The sequence below is a fragment of the Anopheles gambiae genome, chromosome 3 (genome assembly GCF_943734735.2).
Source record: "Anopheles gambiae chromosome 3, idAnoGambNW_F1_1, whole genome shotgun sequence".
NCBI lineage: Eukaryota > Metazoa > Arthropoda > Insecta > Diptera > Culicidae > Anopheles > Anopheles gambiae.
Window position 1 is genome coordinate 17154009 of NC_064602.1, and position 21816 is coordinate 17175824.

At 46.1% G+C, this 21816-nt stretch overlaps 1 protein-coding gene across 1 annotated transcript; it reads left to right on the forward strand.

Annotated features, from left to right (window-relative positions):
• Nucleotides 1-4083: 4083 nt before the first annotated feature.
• Nucleotides 4084-20919, forward strand: LOC1275623 (neurogenic protein big brain). Its single transcript, XM_061656450.1, has 6 exons — nt 4084-4783; nt 5266-5432; nt 6952-7078; nt 16472-16679; nt 18307-19100; nt 19239-20919. The coding sequence occupies exons 1-6, from the start codon at nt 4617-4619 to the stop codon at nt 19639-19641; spliced, it is 1866 nt and encodes a 621-aa protein (XP_061512434.1). The 5' UTR covers nt 4084-4616; the 3' UTR covers nt 19642-20919.
• The last annotated feature ends 897 nt before the right edge of the window (nt 20920-21816 follow it).

Here is a 21816-nt window from a genome sequence, read left to right on the forward strand (position 1 = left end):
GATCGCCGGTTCGCCCAACAGTTGTCCATTTGGGCAGCTGTCTCACTGATCAAATAATCATCTTCCAAGTCGCTAGACCCAAGCTCCAGGAAGTCCATAGCCACGCGTGCCCCTACCGCCAGCGGGTGTAATCCAAACGAACGATGCCGAAGGCAGAAAACTGCACCGAAAAGCTGACGTAATTTTCCGTGCCAGGAGATCGGTCGGGAGCGATCCGAAAAGTGTACCATCAATTAAAGCCTTCGTTGAACTTTGAAATAATAATCAAACGCTGAAAACGGCGGAAGGGTTGCACAAGGCCGCTGACAGGCGGTGGTGGTGCCGGAGCTGTCTGTGTTTGGAATAATATTTTTTATCATTATGTTTTCCCACTGTCTCGCCACCTTTTACTTTTTGTTAGGATATAAACTGTTCCAGTTGAGCCCAGGAGGTTGCACCCCTGAGATAAGTGTGTGGCCCTACGTTTTAGTCGAACGATTACACCCGTTGGAGCGATTTTCGGCTTAATTTAACTCGATCTGCGTCATCCGCACGATACCACATGGTGGGCGCAGGGACGAGTTTGTACGAGCTGGAACGGTTTTTATTGAGACAGTTGGATGTAGTGAAAAATGATGCCAATGCAACGTATTTTTAATGCCCTTCAAAGGAGCTTAATTGTGTTGTAATCGTTCACCTTTTCAAACTCTGTTCTTTTATGTACTAGAATGCTTACAGTGACAGGCACAGCAACACATTTCTTCCGCCTCGCACCAAAAATGGCAAGTATTTCGCACCCTTTTCTCTGTAATACGCAATACCAAATCCTTGTGCAGTAAAATGCACAACATCGCCACAGTACAAACAATTCTGCAAATAAAAAAAGAGCGAAAAAAGTGACGATCACGACGCTCAAACGCTTTTAACACAACCTGCTTCACACTGGCGTTTGATGTGGCGAAAACGAATACCCCCTAATTTAGGTTGTCAATGTACAGGCACCCAGCATTAACCTGATACTCGCTTTGGACCAGTATCTTCCCGCCTGTACGTGGCCGCATGTACTGCAGCATTCTTCATACGCACAAAAAGGGCGTATTTCGGATGCAGTTTCAGGGCTCAACCTTCTAGCCTTTTTCTCCTTAAACCCGAAACCTTGATGATCCTAAAGTAAACGAGGGGCGCTCCTGTTAAGCAAAAAAAAAAGGATATCACCAGAGAGAGAACGAAGCAGTAGAAAAAAAAATCTCCGTAAGAACTGTGCCGGTGTGGTGCTCTTTGTTTTTGAGTTTCCTGCCATGCCCAAGAAATCCTATCGCCCCCAGGGGCAGCGCTACACAGACTCGTCAATCGATCGTTGCGCGCTTCACTCAACGAAGAAGCAGAAGCATCGTTCAGCACCAGCTACCATTCGACCGGCAGCCCCGAATCACGATCACATGGCAGGTGTGTGCTGTTGGAAAGCTCGAACGCGAAGGTGGAGATCCCACCGGAGCCCGGAGGAGGGAAGAGTTTAATCGCTGTGCAGCGTCTTCTGTTCCCCCGTTCGGTTGCATATTCCAATGCAACCTACAGCAGCGCGCATCGTTTAGCTGGTGCAACGAACTTTTCGGGCGCACTGCAGTTTCAACATTTATCGCCGATCGTCGCCGAACGGTTAGGCGGCACGGTTTTATCAGCCAGTCCTTTGCTTTGCTTTGCTCCCAGCGACTTTGGTTTGAAATTGTTTTTTTACAACGACCGCGCAATTCGTTACGATTCAAGCGGGGGCAATTATTTTCGTTCCAAATAATCATAAACCATCGTTCAGGAATGTTTAGGCGTGCATTGATTTCGGAGTTGATCGATGGACCGATGTGCGCAAGGATCTTCGGGAGAGGATCGCAAACGACAAGCCAGGGGACAGATCTTCGGAGCGAACTGGAGCCGGGAGAAAGTCATCCTCGGGGCCTCGAGACGACGGCCACCGAGCATGCACGATCAGCGACGGGAGTGGCATTATTATGCAAAGCAGTTCGACCTGCGACCCCCATGCATCCCCGACGGGGTCGGCTTCCTTAATAAATTACATGTAATTATGCATACCGGCTGGCGCATCATTTGAATATTAGCTGCGTAATTGGTTTCACTTTTTGGGCCGCATGCCGATAGTAGCATTGAGCGCCGTATGAAAGGATTCGAGGATGGGCGCACGGTGAACCTGTTAAGAATCAAACAAAACACATGAAAGGCAATCAGTTCAATCCGTCGTAATTGTCGTGGAAGCGAAGTCGTTCGGCGGGCTGTCTGTTCGCCGGTTGGGAATGCATTTAGCAGGAATGCTTTGTCCCGACCGTTTTGAATGGCGAAAACTGAGGCCAATTGAGACAACCGAACGACAACTGGTGAATATTTGGCGTACACTGTTTGCACGATGGATTGATCAGTGAGACTAGTTTCAATGTTCAGATTTTCGTAGCTTCAAAAGTAACGATTGTTGTGGGCTTAAACATGAAAACTGTCAGCTTCTCGTACATTTTAAATTAATAATTGTACGTGTTTTTACTAGAATTCATATAAGAATCAACAAGTAGTATTTAAAATTAAAATCAGGAGTTTGCTATATTTTGTTGGACTAGAAGGATTGGTTAGGTAAAATATTGAACGCTATCGTTAATATTGGTGTTCTCAATGTTGGCCAACATGTAAAATATTTAACCTTTTGACCGATGTTCTGCTTCGATGATCTCTTAATTTCCGTAAATTTTGCAAAGGTATTTAACCTTATATTAAACTCGTATACAACATTAGTATTGATAATTATTTGGATTCCGTATGAAAATTTACTTATTTAATAAAATTTTAGATGAAATAGAATATAAAAAATTCTCAAATTTTCGAATTTTAAATAATTGGTCAGTTATACTAACAATATGATCTTATCACAATACAGTATTTTTGCTTATGTGTAATCAATCGAGCTTTTGAGCGGCCTATAAACGAAATAAAAGTTAGTATAAAAATATATTTTATACAAGTCGCAATGTGTAAAAATCGAATAGAAAGGATTGTAAAAGCTCAATAATATCTATTTGGATAGCTATCTTTACGTTTAATCTTACAAATAAATGCGTAAACATCAGCCCAAATAGCCAAACCGAAGCCAAACCGAACGATGAAACTACAATGTTTTGGTCATCAATTTGAAAAGAAACTTCCAACGAACCATCCAAAGAACATCACCTGATAACAGCATACACTATGCAGTTGAAGGATGCTGTAAGACGTAAGATGTAAAACCACATTCTCACGGTGTTTTAAAACGCATGAAAAGGAAATAAACCATTAACAAAAGCGGCGAGCTCCGATTTTGCAAAATAAAAAAATAAGCTGCATCCTTTTCTGCATGGCAAAGTTTGACAGCCGCCAAATGCCCGACCACTCGACCCGTGCATGCTCGCCTAGATGCTCGACCAACGAAAACGGCACCGAATGCAAACTACGGAAGCACACAAAAAGCAACACTTAAACGGCCGAAAGACAAGCAGCATAAAACTTGCGCGCTAGTTAAATGCCGGCTGTAGTGTGCAGTGTTTTGTTGTTCTTCCTGATCTGCGTTATTGCTGCTGCATGTGCATGCCGCAAACCACAACGAATGCGTCACTGTGCAGTCGGTGCAATATCGTGCACAGTGCGATGGCGTATGGGTTGATTGTTGTGGGTTTTTTTTATATTCAAAACCATTCCCGCTGATGTTGTTTTTTTCGGTGGTGAGTTTTGAATTTTAAGCATTTTCTTCTGCATCTCGAAAGGACGCAAAAGATTTTTAGTTTGGCTGTGTGTGTATGCTTTTTCATGATGCATTTGCACGCCGGGCTAAGCGACAAAAAGCATAAAACGCATAAAACAGCGAGGGACAAAATCCCTTCCCGGTTGCGAAGGGAGCAAGAAAGGAAGAGCAAAAAAGAGAATTTCATCTCCCTCTCTGTCTTGTTCCTTATTTGCTTGCTTTCTTTCTCGCTGTCTCTCTCTCTCTCTCTTTTTCTCCTTCACACTCTCGCCGGGGGAAAAAGAGAACCGAGTGTTGCTCGGTTGCTTCGATGCCGCGCGAGCCGGTGAGCATGATTTTATGCTACGCGAAGCACACTCGTAGTCGTACGCTCGTAACGGAAGGACGTGCTTTTTTGTTGTTTGCGCCCCGGCACCGAGGGATCGAACCCCCGGCCGAATTCGTTCCGTGTGCATCGTACTGTGACAGTGGGGCAGTGTGCGTTTCTTCCTGCATTCGCTGCAGCTTTATTCAACAAGTGGTGGTTAATAAACGATTTTTGCTACTTCCCTGCTTCCACCAACCATGCGGACAGTTTAGCATATTCCAAGTGTGCAGTGTGTGTGTGTGTGTGTGTGTGTGTTTTAAGTCGTGTGGCAGATCAAAAGTGTGCAGTTTTTTTTTAATGCCAGTGGTCAGTATAGCGGTCGAACTTGAACAACATTCCAGCATTTTTTGCCCAATTGACCTCGACTTTTGAAGAAGAGCCGCGTCCCCTTCACTAACCGAGCAGAAGGGTCGAGAATTGATTTGATTGAGTGATTTTATTCGTATCTACGTGTGTGTGTGTGGGTTTGTGTAATTGTGTGTACTAACCTGCGCACGAACGATGGCGGACGAAAGCCTGCACGTACCGGACACCAGCATCGACTTCCACATCGTCCAGCTGTTCGAGCGGCTCGAGGCGATGCGCAAGGAGCCGGGCCAGAAGCTGTCCCGGTCGTTGCAGGGACGCATCAACATGCACACCGAGCTGCGCAGTCTGGAGCTATGGAGGTAACGTAACAAGAAGAGAATTACAAAATCAAACTAAACGGATATTCAAATAAACCACAGACACCTTATCGGAGTGCGATATGTGTATTTGTGGTGCGCACAAAGTTACGCGATAAGCATACGCTGACGGGTCGGGAGGCAACAACACTCACACCAAACCAAGCGTCACACACTTAAGCCAATAAAACTCAATATAGGGAACGTTTGCATGTTACGGGGGGAGATTCTTCCCTTCTCGCTAGAACCCAATCCCATTCCAACGGTCACACTCCGATCAAATATGCATAAGAATTGGGTAGTGAAGTTTTATGTTCACTTAGGCTGGTCCGTTTTTTCTCCTTCTCCGATTAAAAACTGCTCAAGTTCCCTAGTCGATGATTGAATTTTAAAATTTCATCCACCGGCGTGTGTCATTCAATATTAAGCTCATCTCGTTTAATGGTTTTTGTTGTACTCTCTCTCTCCTCTCCAATATCATCCAGATCGATTACGTGCGAAAGTTTGGCCTCCTTCTTCTACGTGTTTATTGTGTGCGGTGCGGCGGCGGGTGCCGGGGTCGGCGCGAGCGTATCCTCCGTCCTGCTGGCCACCGCCCTGTCGTCCGGCTTTTCCATGATTGCGCTAACGCAGTGTTTCCTGCACATTTCGGGTAAGTTTGCCGCCAACTGCTAATCTACATAAACTACTTTCACCCTACACGATGTCGCTGCTAATGGAGGTTCTGTGACAACCGGTCGCTACTGTTGATGGTCGTTTTTTGTGTGTGTTTGGAACCGAACCGAAGCATAAGCTAAGAACAAGCGTTTCTGCAACCGTGATCGATGATGATCGGTCGAAGCAACATAAAAAACAACAACAAACGATCGCCTGAGAGAAAGTACCCCACTAATTGCATGGTCGGCTACAACGGAGCCAAAGCAGAAGAAACAATTACATCGATTAAATGGACCCGTGGCTTGGTGGTTTGTGGGTCGTGTGCCGGCTGCTGTCGGATGCACTCTCGAGTGGAGACGTACACATCTTCCTGAGGGCTACCCGTGCCTCACCGTGCGTACAATCATCATTAAAGCAATGGACGTAAACATGAAACAACTCTCCCCTATAATTTCACCAAACTTCGACCGGTCCCCACTTCCCCGGGGGGAAAAGCATTTTTTCGGAGCGGAGCGTGTGTCATTGGTTCGTGTTTTTCTTAAATTCCACACGCGTTTTTTTCTGCGGTAGTTTTGGTAATTTTTGCTGATAACCTGTCTCGCTGCAAGATCGGAGGCTGAACGTCAAACATGCCCGCACCGCGGAAGAAGAGACGCACAGAAAATAATACGCTGATATGAGCAAATGGGCACACACAAGGATCCTTTCGCCAGCGTGGACCTGGGTGCACCCGGGACCGGCCAGTGGATGGTGGTAATTTCTCCACGCTGAATATGTATTTGCAGCGGGTCATAAAGAACGGCCGAGAACGGGGCGCGCTCGTAAGCATAAAAGAAATGCGTATGCCTGCACCATCAGCACAAAACCACCACCATTATACCATCGTTCATGTGAGATACGCCGAAACGTGCACGGGAGAACAGCCTAAGAAGATATTTAGCCCAACAAGAAACAAAAAAAAGCATAACACATCTGCCCTTTCCGAGGCCCTCAAAGAAGAAGTAGGCCCAAGATGAAGCAAGCAGCCGAACGAAGAAAAAAATACAACCCTGGCAAAAGAAAAATGCAGGCAGCTTGTGCCAATTTTACTTTCCAGCAGTGCCGCAGGGACGACCACGGCAGGACGATCCGTTTCCAAGAATCCCTTGGGCACAATAAGGCAAGATCCTTGCGCTTCAGGGGTCATCTATAAGCGAGCGCAAGCCACAGTAAGAGCCATTGTGTGCAGATAAATCTTCAATTTCGCCTTTCCTTCCCGATCTCTGTTTATCTCGCTTTTTGGTAGAGAAGGGAAAAGCACCACCAACGATTGAATTTCCACCGCTTGGAGGTTGGTTGCTCTGGAGCCAGAACTTTAAAGTTGAGCATGAGACAGTTGTTTTCAAGCAATTTCTCTTTCCTTACGACACAAACGATAAACCCGAATGCAGTTTATATTGTATGACCGAAGATTGATGATGGATTTAATTGCATACTCTTTATTTACCTCTCGTGTTCTTTCCTTTCTTTCTCAGGTGCCCACGTTAACCCGGCCGTGTCGATCGGGATGCTTGTCTCGCGCCAAATTTCACCACTGCGTGCCCTGCTGTACATTGTGGCGCAAAGTGGCGGTTCTATTGCTGGTGCGGCCCTGCTGTATGGGTAAGTTTTGAAGAGCGTTGACACAAAACAAAACACACACGATCGTGCAAACGGGAACGAAAAAGTAGAGCTACCGATAAACAAGCCAGATTAATTGTGACTTTATTCGAAATTTGGAGTAAATTTAAAAAAAATCCTATAAGAGACATGAGTTCAACGATAACCTCGGTCAAAAATCCGCTCAACTCAGCCAGCTGGGGCTACTCTTGCTGCTGCCGATGCTGCTGCTGGTGGTGGTGGTGGTGGGTCTCCTTCAGCCAATGATAATTTATGGACCCCGTAATCACCGGCAGGTGATACATTCTTCGCTTCTACGCTTTGCGCTGTTGTTTCTCCGGCCGATTTACGTTTGGCATGTGTGCCTCGGCGAGGTTGTGAAAATATGCCAATCGCCGCAAAATATGCAGCAGCTTTTTTCCTCTAAAGTGCACCTTTCATGTATGGCAAAGGCCGAAGCGTGCAGCCTGGAAGCAATTTGGCGCGCCGCAAACAACCGAGAGTCGATAGATTTTTTTGTGAAGATTTCGTCAATTTAGGCACAATTAAGAAGAACGAATCGGACGAAGCAGGGAGCACGTTTGGTAATGTGAACGAACTCTTTCGATCGAACCACTGTTGAAGGTTGTATGCACACGTTTTGCGTTATTTATTTGAAATGGCGTTCAAATGGATAAGATACATTTCATTCTGACGCGTGCTCACGTTTCCTTTCTAGTCCAATAATTGGCGCTTGCAGTGTGCTACATGGCTTAGGCTAAGCATAATCCCTCTAAATCGTCACCTTCGACAGTGTGTGTAACACGATCGATCTATCTTCATTAACCTGTCAGCTGGTGGTGGGGTTATGCAACAACACACAAACTCACACATGCTGCCCACATTCAAATTGCCCCTTAATGTTCATCAGTTGGTTGCAGATCGAGAGAAAATGAGACTACAAGCGTGTGGCCATTCATTTCATCCGTAAACGACGGCCATTACCAAATCAAAACAAAATCCTTATTTATTGGATGCACCGCGCTGCAGTTTTGAATGCGTTGCTATCATCGACCTGCAGTGAATGTTTACAAAACACAACGATTTAGGTACCGTTTTAGCGGGTTCATGACGAGGTGGCAGCAATTTGCTCGTGGCCTGTCAACAAGCCATGTTCGGGTGAAGACTGTAGGCAATCCTTGGGAACATTTTGGTTGGAAAATTATGACAACACTCGGTTGATAAATCTCTCACCAAGTGCATCTCCAACCGCACAACTCGAGTCACCATCGTAATAAGTCAGGCTCTGGAAAAGCCATTAGGATGAGGCTACCGAAGCTGGAGAGTTTATTTTCTAAACAACTCAATATTTGGCGCGATTTCAGTGCGCTCCCAGTGGCAACCAAGTCCTTCACATTTCACTCGTAGGCGGCCATTTTGGAGGAAGAATAACATGAAAACGAAGAAACTCTAGAAAGAACGTACAGTTAAGATCCTTTGGCGGGATGCTGCGCTTAACACCACCGCCTGCATGGGAATGTCCGCCGATGCGTATCTCTGCGGCGCAAACCACTAGCACCGATGCAGCTGTTGCTTCGGGTCTGGTGCCGTCTTTTGCCTTTCGCCTTAAGAATCACAGGCGAATGGGAGAGATGGAAAGGCCAGAAAAAAGGTCTCCTAGTGAAAAAAGGACTCCTGGTGCGGTGATAGCTTCAGGTTCAGGTCAAAATCTGATCCTCTTCTATCTGTTCGCTTCGGTGCTGAAGGTTCCCGCTTCTTTTTTGCTCTGTAGTCGAGTTGCTTAAACGCTGGATTTTAAGCCATCACAAACATTAACAAAAAAACGAAATCCTTTGCAAGGACTCTCTCTCTCTCTCCCTGTATCGTCGTTCGTTGGTCATGTTGTTTGGGTACGGTTGCCTTCTGTCCGCGTTTTGGATCCTGAAGGGCGACCCTGGTAGCAATCTGTTGAATGTGCCCGCCATTCGTCTTAGCTGAGGATGCGATTCGAAATCTGACGCCATCTGCGCATCGCGCTCAGGTTTGGTTGGCTGATCTTTGGAGGATTGTGTTCCAAATTAACGCTTGCTACTTCTTGGAAGAGCTTTTGGAAGATCCTCTCCAAAGTGGTTCAAAATCAGGCTCAAGATGTGTTTCATTTGCTAAACTAGAATCAGTTAATTTAATAAGAAACTCCTGCAACACAAATCAACCTTCCAGCGCTGATTCACCAAAAACAAACTGCCCGAATACACTCTGCTCCAAATCCCAGGTGCCAGGTGTTTACTGCCCCGTTTATTTTTTGTGTACAGTCAAACAACCCACATCACAGCCCCAAACGTCCAGCCGGACAATGCTTTCGATTCTTCGACGCCCGGGGGAGGAGCGTTTCCTTAACGAACAGCTGTTCACCGGTTATGCAGTCGTAGGTTCGATTTTTATCACGTCATATCGATTACGTCCCTTGGACTTTGGCGTCAGTGCCTTCCTCTCCCGGGGGCCCGCATCTTCAATCACAAACGCATACAAACGGTCACGATTATGCATGGGCACGAAACAGGAAAAGTGCAGTCGCGCATGCTTTCACCGCCGTGCGTCGAATTAAACCATCAATTCTGACGAACCAACCAAAAAAAAGAGGAGGTCGACCAATGCAGCTGAAAAGTCAACGACAACAACAGCACACAGTGATCCATTCATCATGCTCACGGGGCTCGTAACTTACCGGCCACCATCACCACCAGGGTCATCATAATATCCCGTCGTGCGTATCAAAAACTAAAAGAGCAGGAAAACAAAAACCGAACTCGTCCAACAGAAAACCCCAACAGAATTTAAATCCCCCTTCTTTTGACCAGAATAATTTGACCAGCCTTTTCAAACTGAAACGCGCGATCGTTCGCCGCTGTCTTGAAGACACACACGCGCACGTTCGAACAGCTCATGACAGCTGCAACGCTTTGGGTTACGGGCCGTTTTTTTCTGTTTTCGTTTGGTGTGGGCCTGCTTAACGATTCCCGTCCTGTCCTTCTCTGATTTCGTGTCTGGGGTTAGGTTGCTCTCTTTTTTTTCAGGCCTGTTTTTCTTGTTGGGTGTGGAGCACACCCGAATGTCCCGAAGTAATCGGACAGATTGTCCTCTAAGTATTTCTCCAGTGTCGCTTTGTTCGATTTCTTTGGTGATTGTGTTACAAAGCGAGCAAGATGTGGACATCTATAACGCGCAAAAAAAGAGGTCCAAAATTTAAACACGATCGTTATGTGTTCTTTTCTTCCAAAATGAGGCTTCTTTGTCATCTGGATGAAGTTTGGTTCCAGAAGCATATGATTTCCATATGCCTTTTATTCCACTTCCAGATAGATGTGTCGTGGCGGTCCCCACTAGAACAAGAACTCCTGCTCGAGAGGGTGAGAATGAGCGTCAATTATCTGGGAGATGTCGTACAACTGGTCCATCGGGCTGGAACACATTTCAATCTGTCATCAAATGCACTCTGCGACCTTACCGACAATCGAAACAACCGAGCCTACCGAGTCACATCGTGGTTCCGCATCGTCGTCGTAAAGAACGCTTGGCAGGCACCAACTCCCATAGCCAACTCCACGACGGCTGACTTCCCACTTGATGTGCCCCAGTTTTGTGGCTTTCACAGCTTCTCCCTGGATGCATCTTGGCATAATAATTGGTTTCGATGTAAATTAAACACTCTCCATTTCAAACGCAGCGCTCAGATAAAGCGTGCTTGTTTGTGGCCCCACAACGAGCGAGATTTTAAACTGCATAGGGGAAGCAACCCCTGATGCTGACAAGAGTTGCCTGCGTTGCATCGTGATGCTGTTGCCGCTTTCATGGGAACTGCAACCGTCTACGCGCACATGACGAACGCGCGTTTGAAGTGTCACTCATCGTTTCAGTGACTTTTTCGGGCAGAAACGCGCGGGAAAAAGGGTTACAGAACGAGCGTTGTGCAAGGGAGCAGGGAGCCTATGCGACAGTCATTAGCTACCATCACCAACGCCGTTGGGAAGTCCGGGTGTGTCCCTGTGCTGTCTTTAACTGGCATGTGAACATGTGTCTTAAATTTGTTGCTTCCAGTTCGTGGGGTAAGGAGAGAGAGAGACACGCCATGGTTACATACGTTTTAAAGCCAACAGACAAGTGGTTTCCCGCGGGATCTTACTGCAGATGGGTTTGCAGCTTTCCTGTGCAGCTCGCCAGCTCGGTGACACTGGGAGATGTATGTTTTAGAGGAACAGAGAGAGAGTGAGAGTGCAAGAGCGGCATCGCTGGAAGGTTGGTGTCATTGTACTTTTACTTGGACGAGCTAAGTGTATCATCCCCAACCCGGTAGTAGTCATGTGCAGACGTCGATTGTCGGCAGGAGATTTGTGGAGTATTTTTTTCGCTTTCGTTTCGCTTTGGAAAAGGCATTTTCGAAGGATCTAAAATTCCTGGAACGTGAAGAATGTGGGAAAGAATATTGCCAGACTTATTTTTGCTCTTTTATTGAACTTGTTCCTTTGTCCTTTGCCATTCGGGTTAAGGAGAGTAATTGATCCAATTAGGCTTATAAAGCATCTCATCTCGTGAAATATGGATATGCACGTTAAAAACTCAGTGAAAGTAAATTTGATTTTGTATAAATTCGGAATGTACCAACGTCGCTTTGCTTTTTCCCCCTTTAGGGACTAAATATTAGCGCACCTAAAAACCAACAAATTCTACCTGTTTTCATGCGCTGACTCCAAAGGACGCAAACACAGCCATTCACCAACACCCCAGTAGGTTATGCAGGGAAACGGCAAAAGCAACAACAAAAAACCCCACCACGACCTGTACTTCGACCTCCTGGGAAAATTATCCTGCGAATCGGTGCTTTCGTTCGTTCCGGCTGCACAGTTGCCAGGGTTACAGGTTTCCATGCTCAGGTCCGCGCTCTATGTGTGTGAGCTTTAAGCATATGAACCTTTCGGTTTTGTTCCTACTCCCCCCCCCACCATTTGCTCTTTACCGTACCGAGTTTTGAATACAAATACGCATATGAAACGAACATGCCGCACAGGAAATGTGGTATGAGAATTGTGAGGAGAGAGAGAAAAAATAAGGGACGAGAAATCCCTTTTCGGAACCAGGTGCACTACCGCATTCAAAGCAGAGGGAAGTAAGCAGCGTTTACAAAACCATGTTTGGAAGGGCGCTTGTTTGGCGCAGTGGAGAAAAGCGGAGAACTCCTACGACGATGGTGAAACTCCGTCCGTTTTGTGTGCATATCTGAAGGTTTTTTTGTTTAGTAGCTCTCGGAGCGATAGCTCGGAGCTCGGCCAAAAGAACAAAACAGGACCCCGCCGTGGGTCGATCCTGCCGGTGCCGGTGTCTTTTTTCCAACCTCCTCGACAATGAGCCGACCGACCTGTAGTGCGATGGAATTTGAATTGAAAGCTGCTGTGACCTGTCCTACGCAGTAATATCGCCTAAATAAGCGCATGTGTGTGTGTGTTTTTGAGACCTTTGTCCTATATAAACCATCCGCAGGACCTTTCATTGGTATTGAATTGACAATACGACCTGCGGGGTTTGTTTGCTCGAAGCATCGTAGTTGACCCTCTACCTGATGCGATTTTTAAGAGCAACAGTTGTGCAAACAGAATGCTTTTCTATTTTAACCGTTTCCCCCGAAGCGAGCTACCATTTTAATCGAAACGAGATGTGCTTTCGAGATAGCTACACGCAACATGGGGCTGTGATTCTCACGCTACCACCGATTGGAAGCATATTTCACGGTCACAAACGATTTAATTTGCATACCACGACCTTAATTTGCTGATGACAGTTTTGCACCGCTGCCGAAATCGATAGCAATCCGCCACAGTAACTGCGCGCACGAAAGGGGCAGCAGTGGGTTTGAGAACTGTGAAATTTTATTGCTAATTTATGCATACCCTACCGGCCGGTGTTTGTGTGTATTTTGGGATGCAACGAAAAGGCAACCGAGGCTATGCCGCCGGCTCGAAGATGATTTGCCAATTTTAAAAGCCGAAAAAGGGTAGCTACCGATTGGATGCGGTCCCGTTCGACAGCAATTAAGTTATTTTCGATGCATACGTAACCACAGAACGGGAACGGGAAGTGGACGATTTGGCGTGACAGGAAGCGAACTAACCATCAGTGCCGCCGAACTGAACGCAAAGCCCGGAGGGAAGTGTTTTAAACGTTCTGAGAATGAAGTAAAGGGGGCAAATGATTTATTCTGGATCGTGATCGAACGCAGTGACGTGTTTTGTTTCCCGGCTCCGGAAGATCGACACAAACCCCTACACTCGGGACGTGATTCGAAACGCAAACGTTGGCATTGTTGGCTTGTTGTCGCTGATTCCGTCTTTCTTCTCACAAGAACGTCACAAATATCGACATTTGGCTGGAAATGCTGGTCGTGCTGCAAGTGAGCGTCTCTTCTGCATCGCACCCTATGCTTCCTTGCCACTTGTTTAATCGACCTGTGTGTAGTTTGTGTCATCAAAAAACAGTCCAACAGTTCCATCCAGCCAGAACAAAAGAGTGCCAGATTAACACCCATCCCTCACATCGTTGTATGCTTTCTCTGGCGCCGCATGGCACTGCATTCACAAAAGTACACCCAAAATGCACCAAAAATGTTCCTCGATCCTAACGATGGCCATAAATCTCGCGCGAAAACAAGTGCCAAAGTGGAGGATGATTATTTTTTATGCCCTCCGAAGGTCGTCCTTGCTGATTAACGGAAGCCAAACAATAGACACCATAACACGCACTTTGAATGTGTTTTCCGGCTCAGGGGTTGCACCGTTCGCCTATTTTTCCAATGGAAATGATACACTTTTTCCACCCAAAATAAAGCACACCAAGCAAATAGTTCCTCCCCCTGTTGGGTTTTTGGGTTTATCCTTTCCCAACCCCACGAAACATGGCGCGAGAGAGCGCGGGTTAGCGTTTGTGTGCCATATGCAAATAAATAATAACCACAATCACCCGTGGGCGCAACTCGTGTCCTCATCGGGTGGTTGTTATTGTTGCTGCGAGGCTCGCACTTCGCAGAGGGACGGTACTTGTTCGATTGGCTTAGCCACACTGGATTGGACTCGAACGAGGAAGTGATTGTCGTCGAGTGAATAACATCTGCATATGCCAACAATTATGCACTTCCGAAGGAGGCAGTCGCAACGGGAAAGGATTGCAAGGAACGCTTCGTGGAAGATGTGAAGATGTCGGTTGTGGTTTGGGCGGTGACGATGGTGTGAAGAAAGTGCCCCCGTACCAAAGCTAGCGGAAGCAAGCTAACGAATCAATTATCTTCCGACCACTTCAAGTCATCGACAGACGTTGACGTTGAGGAGGAGTGAAATTGGACCGAGTCGGAGGAAAGAATGATGCCTTGCGGAAAGACATTTCGAGACAAAGTGAAGCGAAAATAATTCGTTGGACAAAACGTTCCACTTTGGACAATTACAATCAATTCGAGCCCGAACATCGAGTTGATTGTGATCGTAAAAGTTTCAGCGGTTTTAAAATTTATTGCACCGTTGCAAAATTGTCGACCGATTGGCCAATGTTTGCAATGCTGCACTTCCTGCTAGATGGTCCATTCCGTGGACAAAAAACATGAGAATCGAATGCACGGCGTAATGCGCACTTGTCCCTAGACCCTAGATTGGTCGCAAGTATGAAAAAAACTGTAACAAACTACTTTGACCTGCAAACCCACTGCGCCCTGTGATTTTTTGTATGAAGGGGGAAATAAAGGTTCATGCAGGCGCGGTGTAGCGCCCCTTATGCTCTCTCGCGCCCTTGCTTGTTCCGAACAGCGGAGGTCACAGAAAAACAAACAACTGTTCGCACAGCCCCGCTTCTCCCTTGGCCAATTTCACCTCGTCGATGCGCATTGGAAAGCCAACCCTCCTGTGTTGCGGTTAGCTCTATAGACTCTCCCTTGCTGGATGCTGCAAGTGGAAGGACGTGGAAAGACCTGGCATGATCACAGATTACGAGAGTGTCGAGCTAGTGCAGTGTGGTGTTTAAACTGTCTCTCCATCTCCCGCCACATGTATCAATTACACAGTGATGAACTTTAAAATCCACTTCCTATCCCCTCGATCACTTCGCGGTTCGTTTCATGCGCAAAAATGCCCTTTACCTTCTGGACTGGAAAATCAAAACCGGATCTAGAACCATTTTTTATTATTGTTGCTGCCAAACTTCCCCTTCAAATGTTTAAAACATCACACAAATGTGTTGTAGTTGAGAGATAGAGAGAGAGAGAGAGAGAGAGAGAGAGAGAGAAAGAGAGAGAGAGAGAGAGAGAGAGAGAGAGAGAGAACGAGGGGTTCAACAAACACACTTGTCAGCTGCGATCAAATGTCTGAAGAGTACTCAGGCACTGTGCAGTAGTGCATGATATCGTAATTGAATTAAATTTCACTTGTTGGGTTTTGCCCTTCCGAAGCAAAAAACGACAATAAATTATGTGTCAGTCTTCTTTTTTTTGCTGCTGCTCTACGTTGCAGTTGAAGAAGCGCATTTTAAACCTCGACATCAATTAGAGGATAGTTTTTTTTTTTTGGTGGATTTTTCGAAACATGTGCACCACAATCCCCGATATTCGGTCAAGTGTTGTGTGCAGGAAGTGTCTCGAGTGCTCAGCCTTTCAAACCTGTTACAAAAAATACACACAAAATGCAAGCGTTCTCACGCGAGTTTTAGACACAACAACAGTTAGGAGGGTTAGGCCTTCTCGGCGGGGTTTCGACTGTAAAGCATATTAGCACAAGGACAATTATCTGCAATTTTCATCCATCACAACGAGCCCAACCGAGAAACAGTTTGGGAGGATGTGACACTTGAACAATGAATTGCTTTCGTATTTAACAGCCTTTTTTTGTACACTACAAAAACATTTAAATTATTTTAGCCTCGAAACAGTTAGACCACCTCCAAGGGGTAAGGTTTTGTGTCAATTCTTACCACTTACCTTCTTAGGGAAAAACGCAGCCCCAGGAGGTCACCATTCTGCACAGTTAGCCTATTATCTTTTGGTCATCTTTCTCACACACACACACTTTTTGCAATTACCTTAAGTTTGGGAAATTTTGTGACCGAAAAATCCCAAAACCAGGACAGCCAGAACCTGTACTACCTGTCATCTTCTGCGCTGTGGAAGAAGTGATGAGCCTGTAAAGGATTTTCCCTGCAAAGCATCGAACCAATTTTCGGTCCATTATCCAAATTACCTGACATCCGTACCGGGTTTTGACATTCGAAAATCTGCTCATCTTCCCGGAACGACTTCCCGGGGATGAATGTCAAATTTTCGCATTGCTTCGCTCTCGTGTATTTGATAATGTTTCTTATCTTTTCGGTTTTTTTTTGCTCTTTCATCTTCCACAGTGTCACCGTGCCCGGTTATCAGGGCAATCTGCAGGCGGCCGTTTCCCACAGCTCATCCCTCGCCGCCTGGGAGCGGTTCGGAGTCGAGTTCATCCTGACGTTCATCGTCGTGCTGGCGTACCTCATCTCGACCAGCTCGTTCAAGAAGTACTTCGGCTCGTCCGCGATCGCCATCGGTGCGGCGTACAGTGCGTGCAGCTTCGTATCGGTAAGATCAAACGAGCAATGCCAACCCCGGCGTGGGGTCTAATTGTGCCTTCGGGATGACTTCAATTTCACACACACACAGACACACACACAGAACTCGGAGGGCCTCGGGGACAACATCATTGTTGCAATCCGGCTTCGAATCCGCGTGATCGGTCCACTGTTTACTTCCCATTTTACGACCGATCGTAAAAGCAAGGATAAAACGATAAGCCTGGGCATTACCAACAAAAAAAATGGAAAGGAGGAAAGGAGAACCCAAAAAAGCAGTAACAAAACACTGCACCCATCCTAAAATGCTCCTAGCCTGGGTTGATTGTTATCGAGCAACTCAAAATCCACTATTTAATGAAGATATCATCGTAAGCGTCGCTCCTTGGGATGATGGGCCACAAAACTCGTCCGATAGCGTCTCGTTTTTTTTCGCTTCGGTACCGATAACGGTCAAATTTTACACTCCCTCACTTGTAAAACCCATCAGCGATAGATCGCTATGGCTACAGGCAAACTCGCAACACAAACAAAGCGAATGATTATTGGGAACACACACACATACTCACTCACAGCCAGACAGGGAGAGGGAGAGACACATTTGGGAAGGGACCAAGCATTAAGCGATAAGCGATCAATGTGTCCACATACATACATGTTGCCTGCCAGCATAAAATGATGTGTTCTACATCACGACACCCCTACAGCGTACAGTTCCTCCTAGTTCCTGTGGGCAGTGTGTTGGAAGGTTCTTTTTCTCTAAATTCTTGCGTTTTTTCATCCGTATCATACCTTTTTTGTTACTTCCTTCAAGCGATTTCCGTTTTGAAGCTTTGATGAAGGTGGAATTGAGCAGCAGCGAACCGGTGCGGTAATAGACAAAACGATTTCAATCCTCCTCCTCTCTGTCTTTTTCTTTTGGTTGAAAATCTTCCCCGTAGCGTTGTAAAAGTATGAAATTTGAATCTGGATAAAACACCTGCCTTGAACAGCGCTTTCTGCTTCGGTGGAACCGTGCTTGGGTTGATTCCTTCTTCCTTCCATCCATTAGTTATCTGCTTTTGCGCGCTTCCATTTCCCCTGCTTTGTTGTCCATTGCGATACGCAACGCTTGCGCGGAGTCGTAGAACCCCTGAAGAGGTGTCAGTTTGAGCATTAAAAAAAAGGGAAATAATGGACTGGCAGGTAGACTGAGCCGAGGATCACCGATCTACGATCCTTGTTTTCTGATGAAGCGAGACACGAATGCTACGCTAGAATAAAGGACGGGACGGGATGTTGTGAGAGAGGAACGGGCACTTCCTTGAGATATAAAATCCGCTCGGCGCAACAACCAAGAAGGATATCCTTCTCAAACCGGCCTCAAACAATAACCACCGGGACCAAAGATGCCAGGTAGATGACGCTCTTTGTTCTTTGGATCCTTAGAACGCTTAGAGGATCCCGTTTTTGTGCAGCGCTTAGTAGCCTGCGTACGTGTGACCAATCGCTTAAAAGAAAAGGACGACGAAAAGATGTCTTCTCCCCCCTGATGGGACATCCTTACATGACATTTCTGAAGATGTTTGCTGCCGGAACAAAAGCGTCTAATGTGTTTTCTTCTTCTTTCTTTTCCTCATTCCCATTCCCATTTGCAGATGCCCTATCTGAACCCGGCCCGCTCGCTCGGTCCCTCGTTTGTGCTGAACAAATGGGACAACCACTGGGTGTACTGGGTCGGACCGATGGTTGGCGGTGCCGTGTCCGGTGTGCTGCACGAGTTCATCTTTAGCGCGAAGCGCTCCTCCAAACGCACCAAGGACGACGTCGACTCGAGCCTAAACTCCGAAGACGACATCAACTACGACATGGACCTGGAGAAACCTCAGCAACAGCCACCGCACCAGGGCAAATATCATCAGTACCGGCCACCGAGCGGCACTCTGACCGGTAGTCAGCAACGCTACTGTCAAAGCATCTACACGGCCGAACCGACGTCCAAGGTGGAGCGCGTTGAACCGATCTACGGCGGTACCAAGTCCATGTACTGCAAGTCACCGCCGCTGACGCGTGCCAACCTGAACCGTTCGCAGTCCGTGTACGCCAAGAGCAACACCGCACTGAACCGTGACCTGCCGGTACGTTCCGGTCCGCTAGTGCCCGCCCAAAGCCTGTACCCGTTGCGCGTGTCAGCCGCACCGCAGACACACCTCCAGAACCAGAACGTACAGAACCAGCTGCAGCAGCGCTCGGACAGTATCTACGGCATTCGCAGCTCGATGCGACAACCGGGCCCACCCAGCGACGGGCGCATGGGCTCCCAGATGCCACCGCAGATGGCACCGCTCGGTGATGGGCCACCGGGGCAGGGCTTCCAGCCAATCTACGGCTCGCGCAACAATCCCAACTGCTCGACCGATGCGCTCAAGTTCGACCGTCAAGATCCCAACAGGTAAGCGGCAATCTCAGCGCAATGAGAGTCTTTTCTTCTTGCTTTTCGAACCTACCCATCTAATTCGCTCTCCCCGCTAACTGACACAGTTCTCTCCTTTGAACTTCGTTTTCGCCCCGTTCCTTCCCGCACGTGTAGCCGTGACGAACCGCCCAGCTGCAAGTTCTCGCGCGGCAACGCCACCAACCGGCCGGAATCGATGTATGGTGGGGCCGCCGGCCAGCGGCGCATCCACTCGGCCCAATCGGACGACAGCTCGTACGGCTCGTACCATGGCCCCGGGCCAGCACTGACGCCACCGACGCGTAACGCTAGCAACAGCAGCAGCACCTACAACCCGGTCGTCGGTACCGTGCTGCCCAACTACGAACGGAAGACGTCCTCATCGTCCTCCTCGAACCAGCAGCAGCAACAGCAACAGCAGCAATCGCGCAATGGCCAGAATGGTACGGCCAGCATACAGAACACAAGCTTGCCGCCACCACCGCCACCACTGCACCACACGATGCCATACGGGATGCATTCCGTGAGACAGAACTAGATACTTCCTATCACCCCTCTCCAGAAGACACTAAGCTAGTTGCTCCAGACTGATCAAGTACGATCGCTCGCGGAGCTAGAATGTAAGTGCATTGAATGTGTGCGTTTTGTTTGTGTTTGAGTGCTTTTTGTTCATTGTGCTGTGTGCTTGTGTGCGCGTGTGCGTGTGTGTGTTCCTCTTAATGTTTAAGTTTCACCCTCAAACCGTTCGGTTTCGGGTGGCGACAAACCTTTTTTCTTCGGAAATTTCCCCAGTGAGCTAAGCGTAGAGTCGGTTGCGATTGACCCTAAACCGAATGGATTGACTGTTTCGATTGATCATGATCAATTGATCCAGCAGCGATCTCGGTCAATTGCGGTTAACGGCAATCAATTTATATATAAATCCTAATATCTCCCCTCTCTCAACTCCAACCTGGGACCTCGCTAAAGGTCAGTCTACACGCTTGTTAATGGTGCCGACATTCGATAGCTGAGCGTTTTTCCCCAAAACCCTTACAATCCGGTTGATAATAAGACTGAATCTTCATCTCCAAACTACGATCACTCGTTATCGGTTTCGAATAGCTAGTGCGGATTGTTTCCAGAAATGCCATATGATATCGCGTGTCAGTTATACACTATACTCTTGTGCAAAAGAGAACGCGAAAGAAGACAGACAAAGCAGAGACGTTTGGATGAATTCTTTAGACGCACACTTTATGCGAATTCCAAAGCTCAGACTGACTTAACAAATTTGTATAGTAAGGTTATTTTCTTATCTGTTCAATCTGGGTTCAGTTTTGATGAACTCGTTTCTAGGTTTTACACTTCCCCCTTCTAGTACAAATGTAAATAGATAGACATGTGGAGGTTGTTTTATTTTTTTATGTTTTTACGCTTTTAATTTTATTATTTTTGCGAGTAGACCTTCATTGCATCGTGGTCAGTTTGATGCGTAAAATTGATGGAAGGAATTGTTGTAAGAAAAACGAGTAAAAATGTAGGCGAACAAAAGCAATGCACACGATAAATGTATCGACCATGTTAGTAGCTTCGACTGTATCGGCACGCTGACGCTGTATTGTAACGAAAAGTTGAATTTGTTCATAGATTTATTGAAGAAAAAATAGTATTATACTGCGTGAGATAGGAGCTTGATGCTTGTGCGTCTTTCGAAAGGTTTCGTGCACTGTACATATTTATTTGTGATTAACCTAGACCAGAATGTAACGACTTTAACAAATTGTAGCAACACAGCGAATTGAAGCTAAAATATATAACAAACTTTTCAATATAACGTTTCTTGATTGTGTTTTTATACGAAAGAAATTTTCACCACATCTCCTATAATTTGGGAATTGAGGCGATTCCCATCTTATACGTTCTCTCGAAGCAAAGATTACTATTTGGCGTATTAATTGAAAATAATGTTCTTAAGCCAATATATGAACGGCATGACTGATCGGTATGCCGATACATTTCTTTTCGGGGAAAATGTAAATGTCGTTAGTTTTGAAGTGTTTCCCCTTATCTAGACCGATGAAGTAAGTACGGATATGATTGAAAATCGGAATCTAGTTTGCTAGAGATGTTTACTAAAATATGAAAGTAACGAATGATCACACACTACAATCACGTCATATTTCTCCATGAAAAGATAATAAAAACGATAGTAAAATATTTGAAATTGTGTATGGTTTTTGATATTCTGATTTCTTATCATTTTTACAAGTTTCTTTGAAAATAAATAAATTAGCTAAAAGTACTTAAATCATCTAAAATGATCTAAGTATAAATTTCGAACATTTGGAGATCATATGAGGGAGTAAAATTAATTCATATACGAGACATGGTTGTATAATTCACAACATCTGCATAGAGGCTTTTTTCACATATGCCAGTTTCACTAGTTCAATATCATTTATTATAAATCATAAATTGATTCTAATACGTTTTTAAATTACCGCGTTTCACTGTTCTACTTCACCATCTGTCGAACTGTTATACAGTACGGTCAAAAATGTCTTAAACGCCTACAGGTATGCAATTTTGGAGCATCACTGTCAGCGATATTGCAGTATTTTAAAATTCTGACTCAATTCTAATTCAATTCAGCCCAAAACCAGTGTATTAATAATTTTAGAACTTGTTTTTCTTAATTATCGCTTTGATACTGATAGTAATGAATTCATAT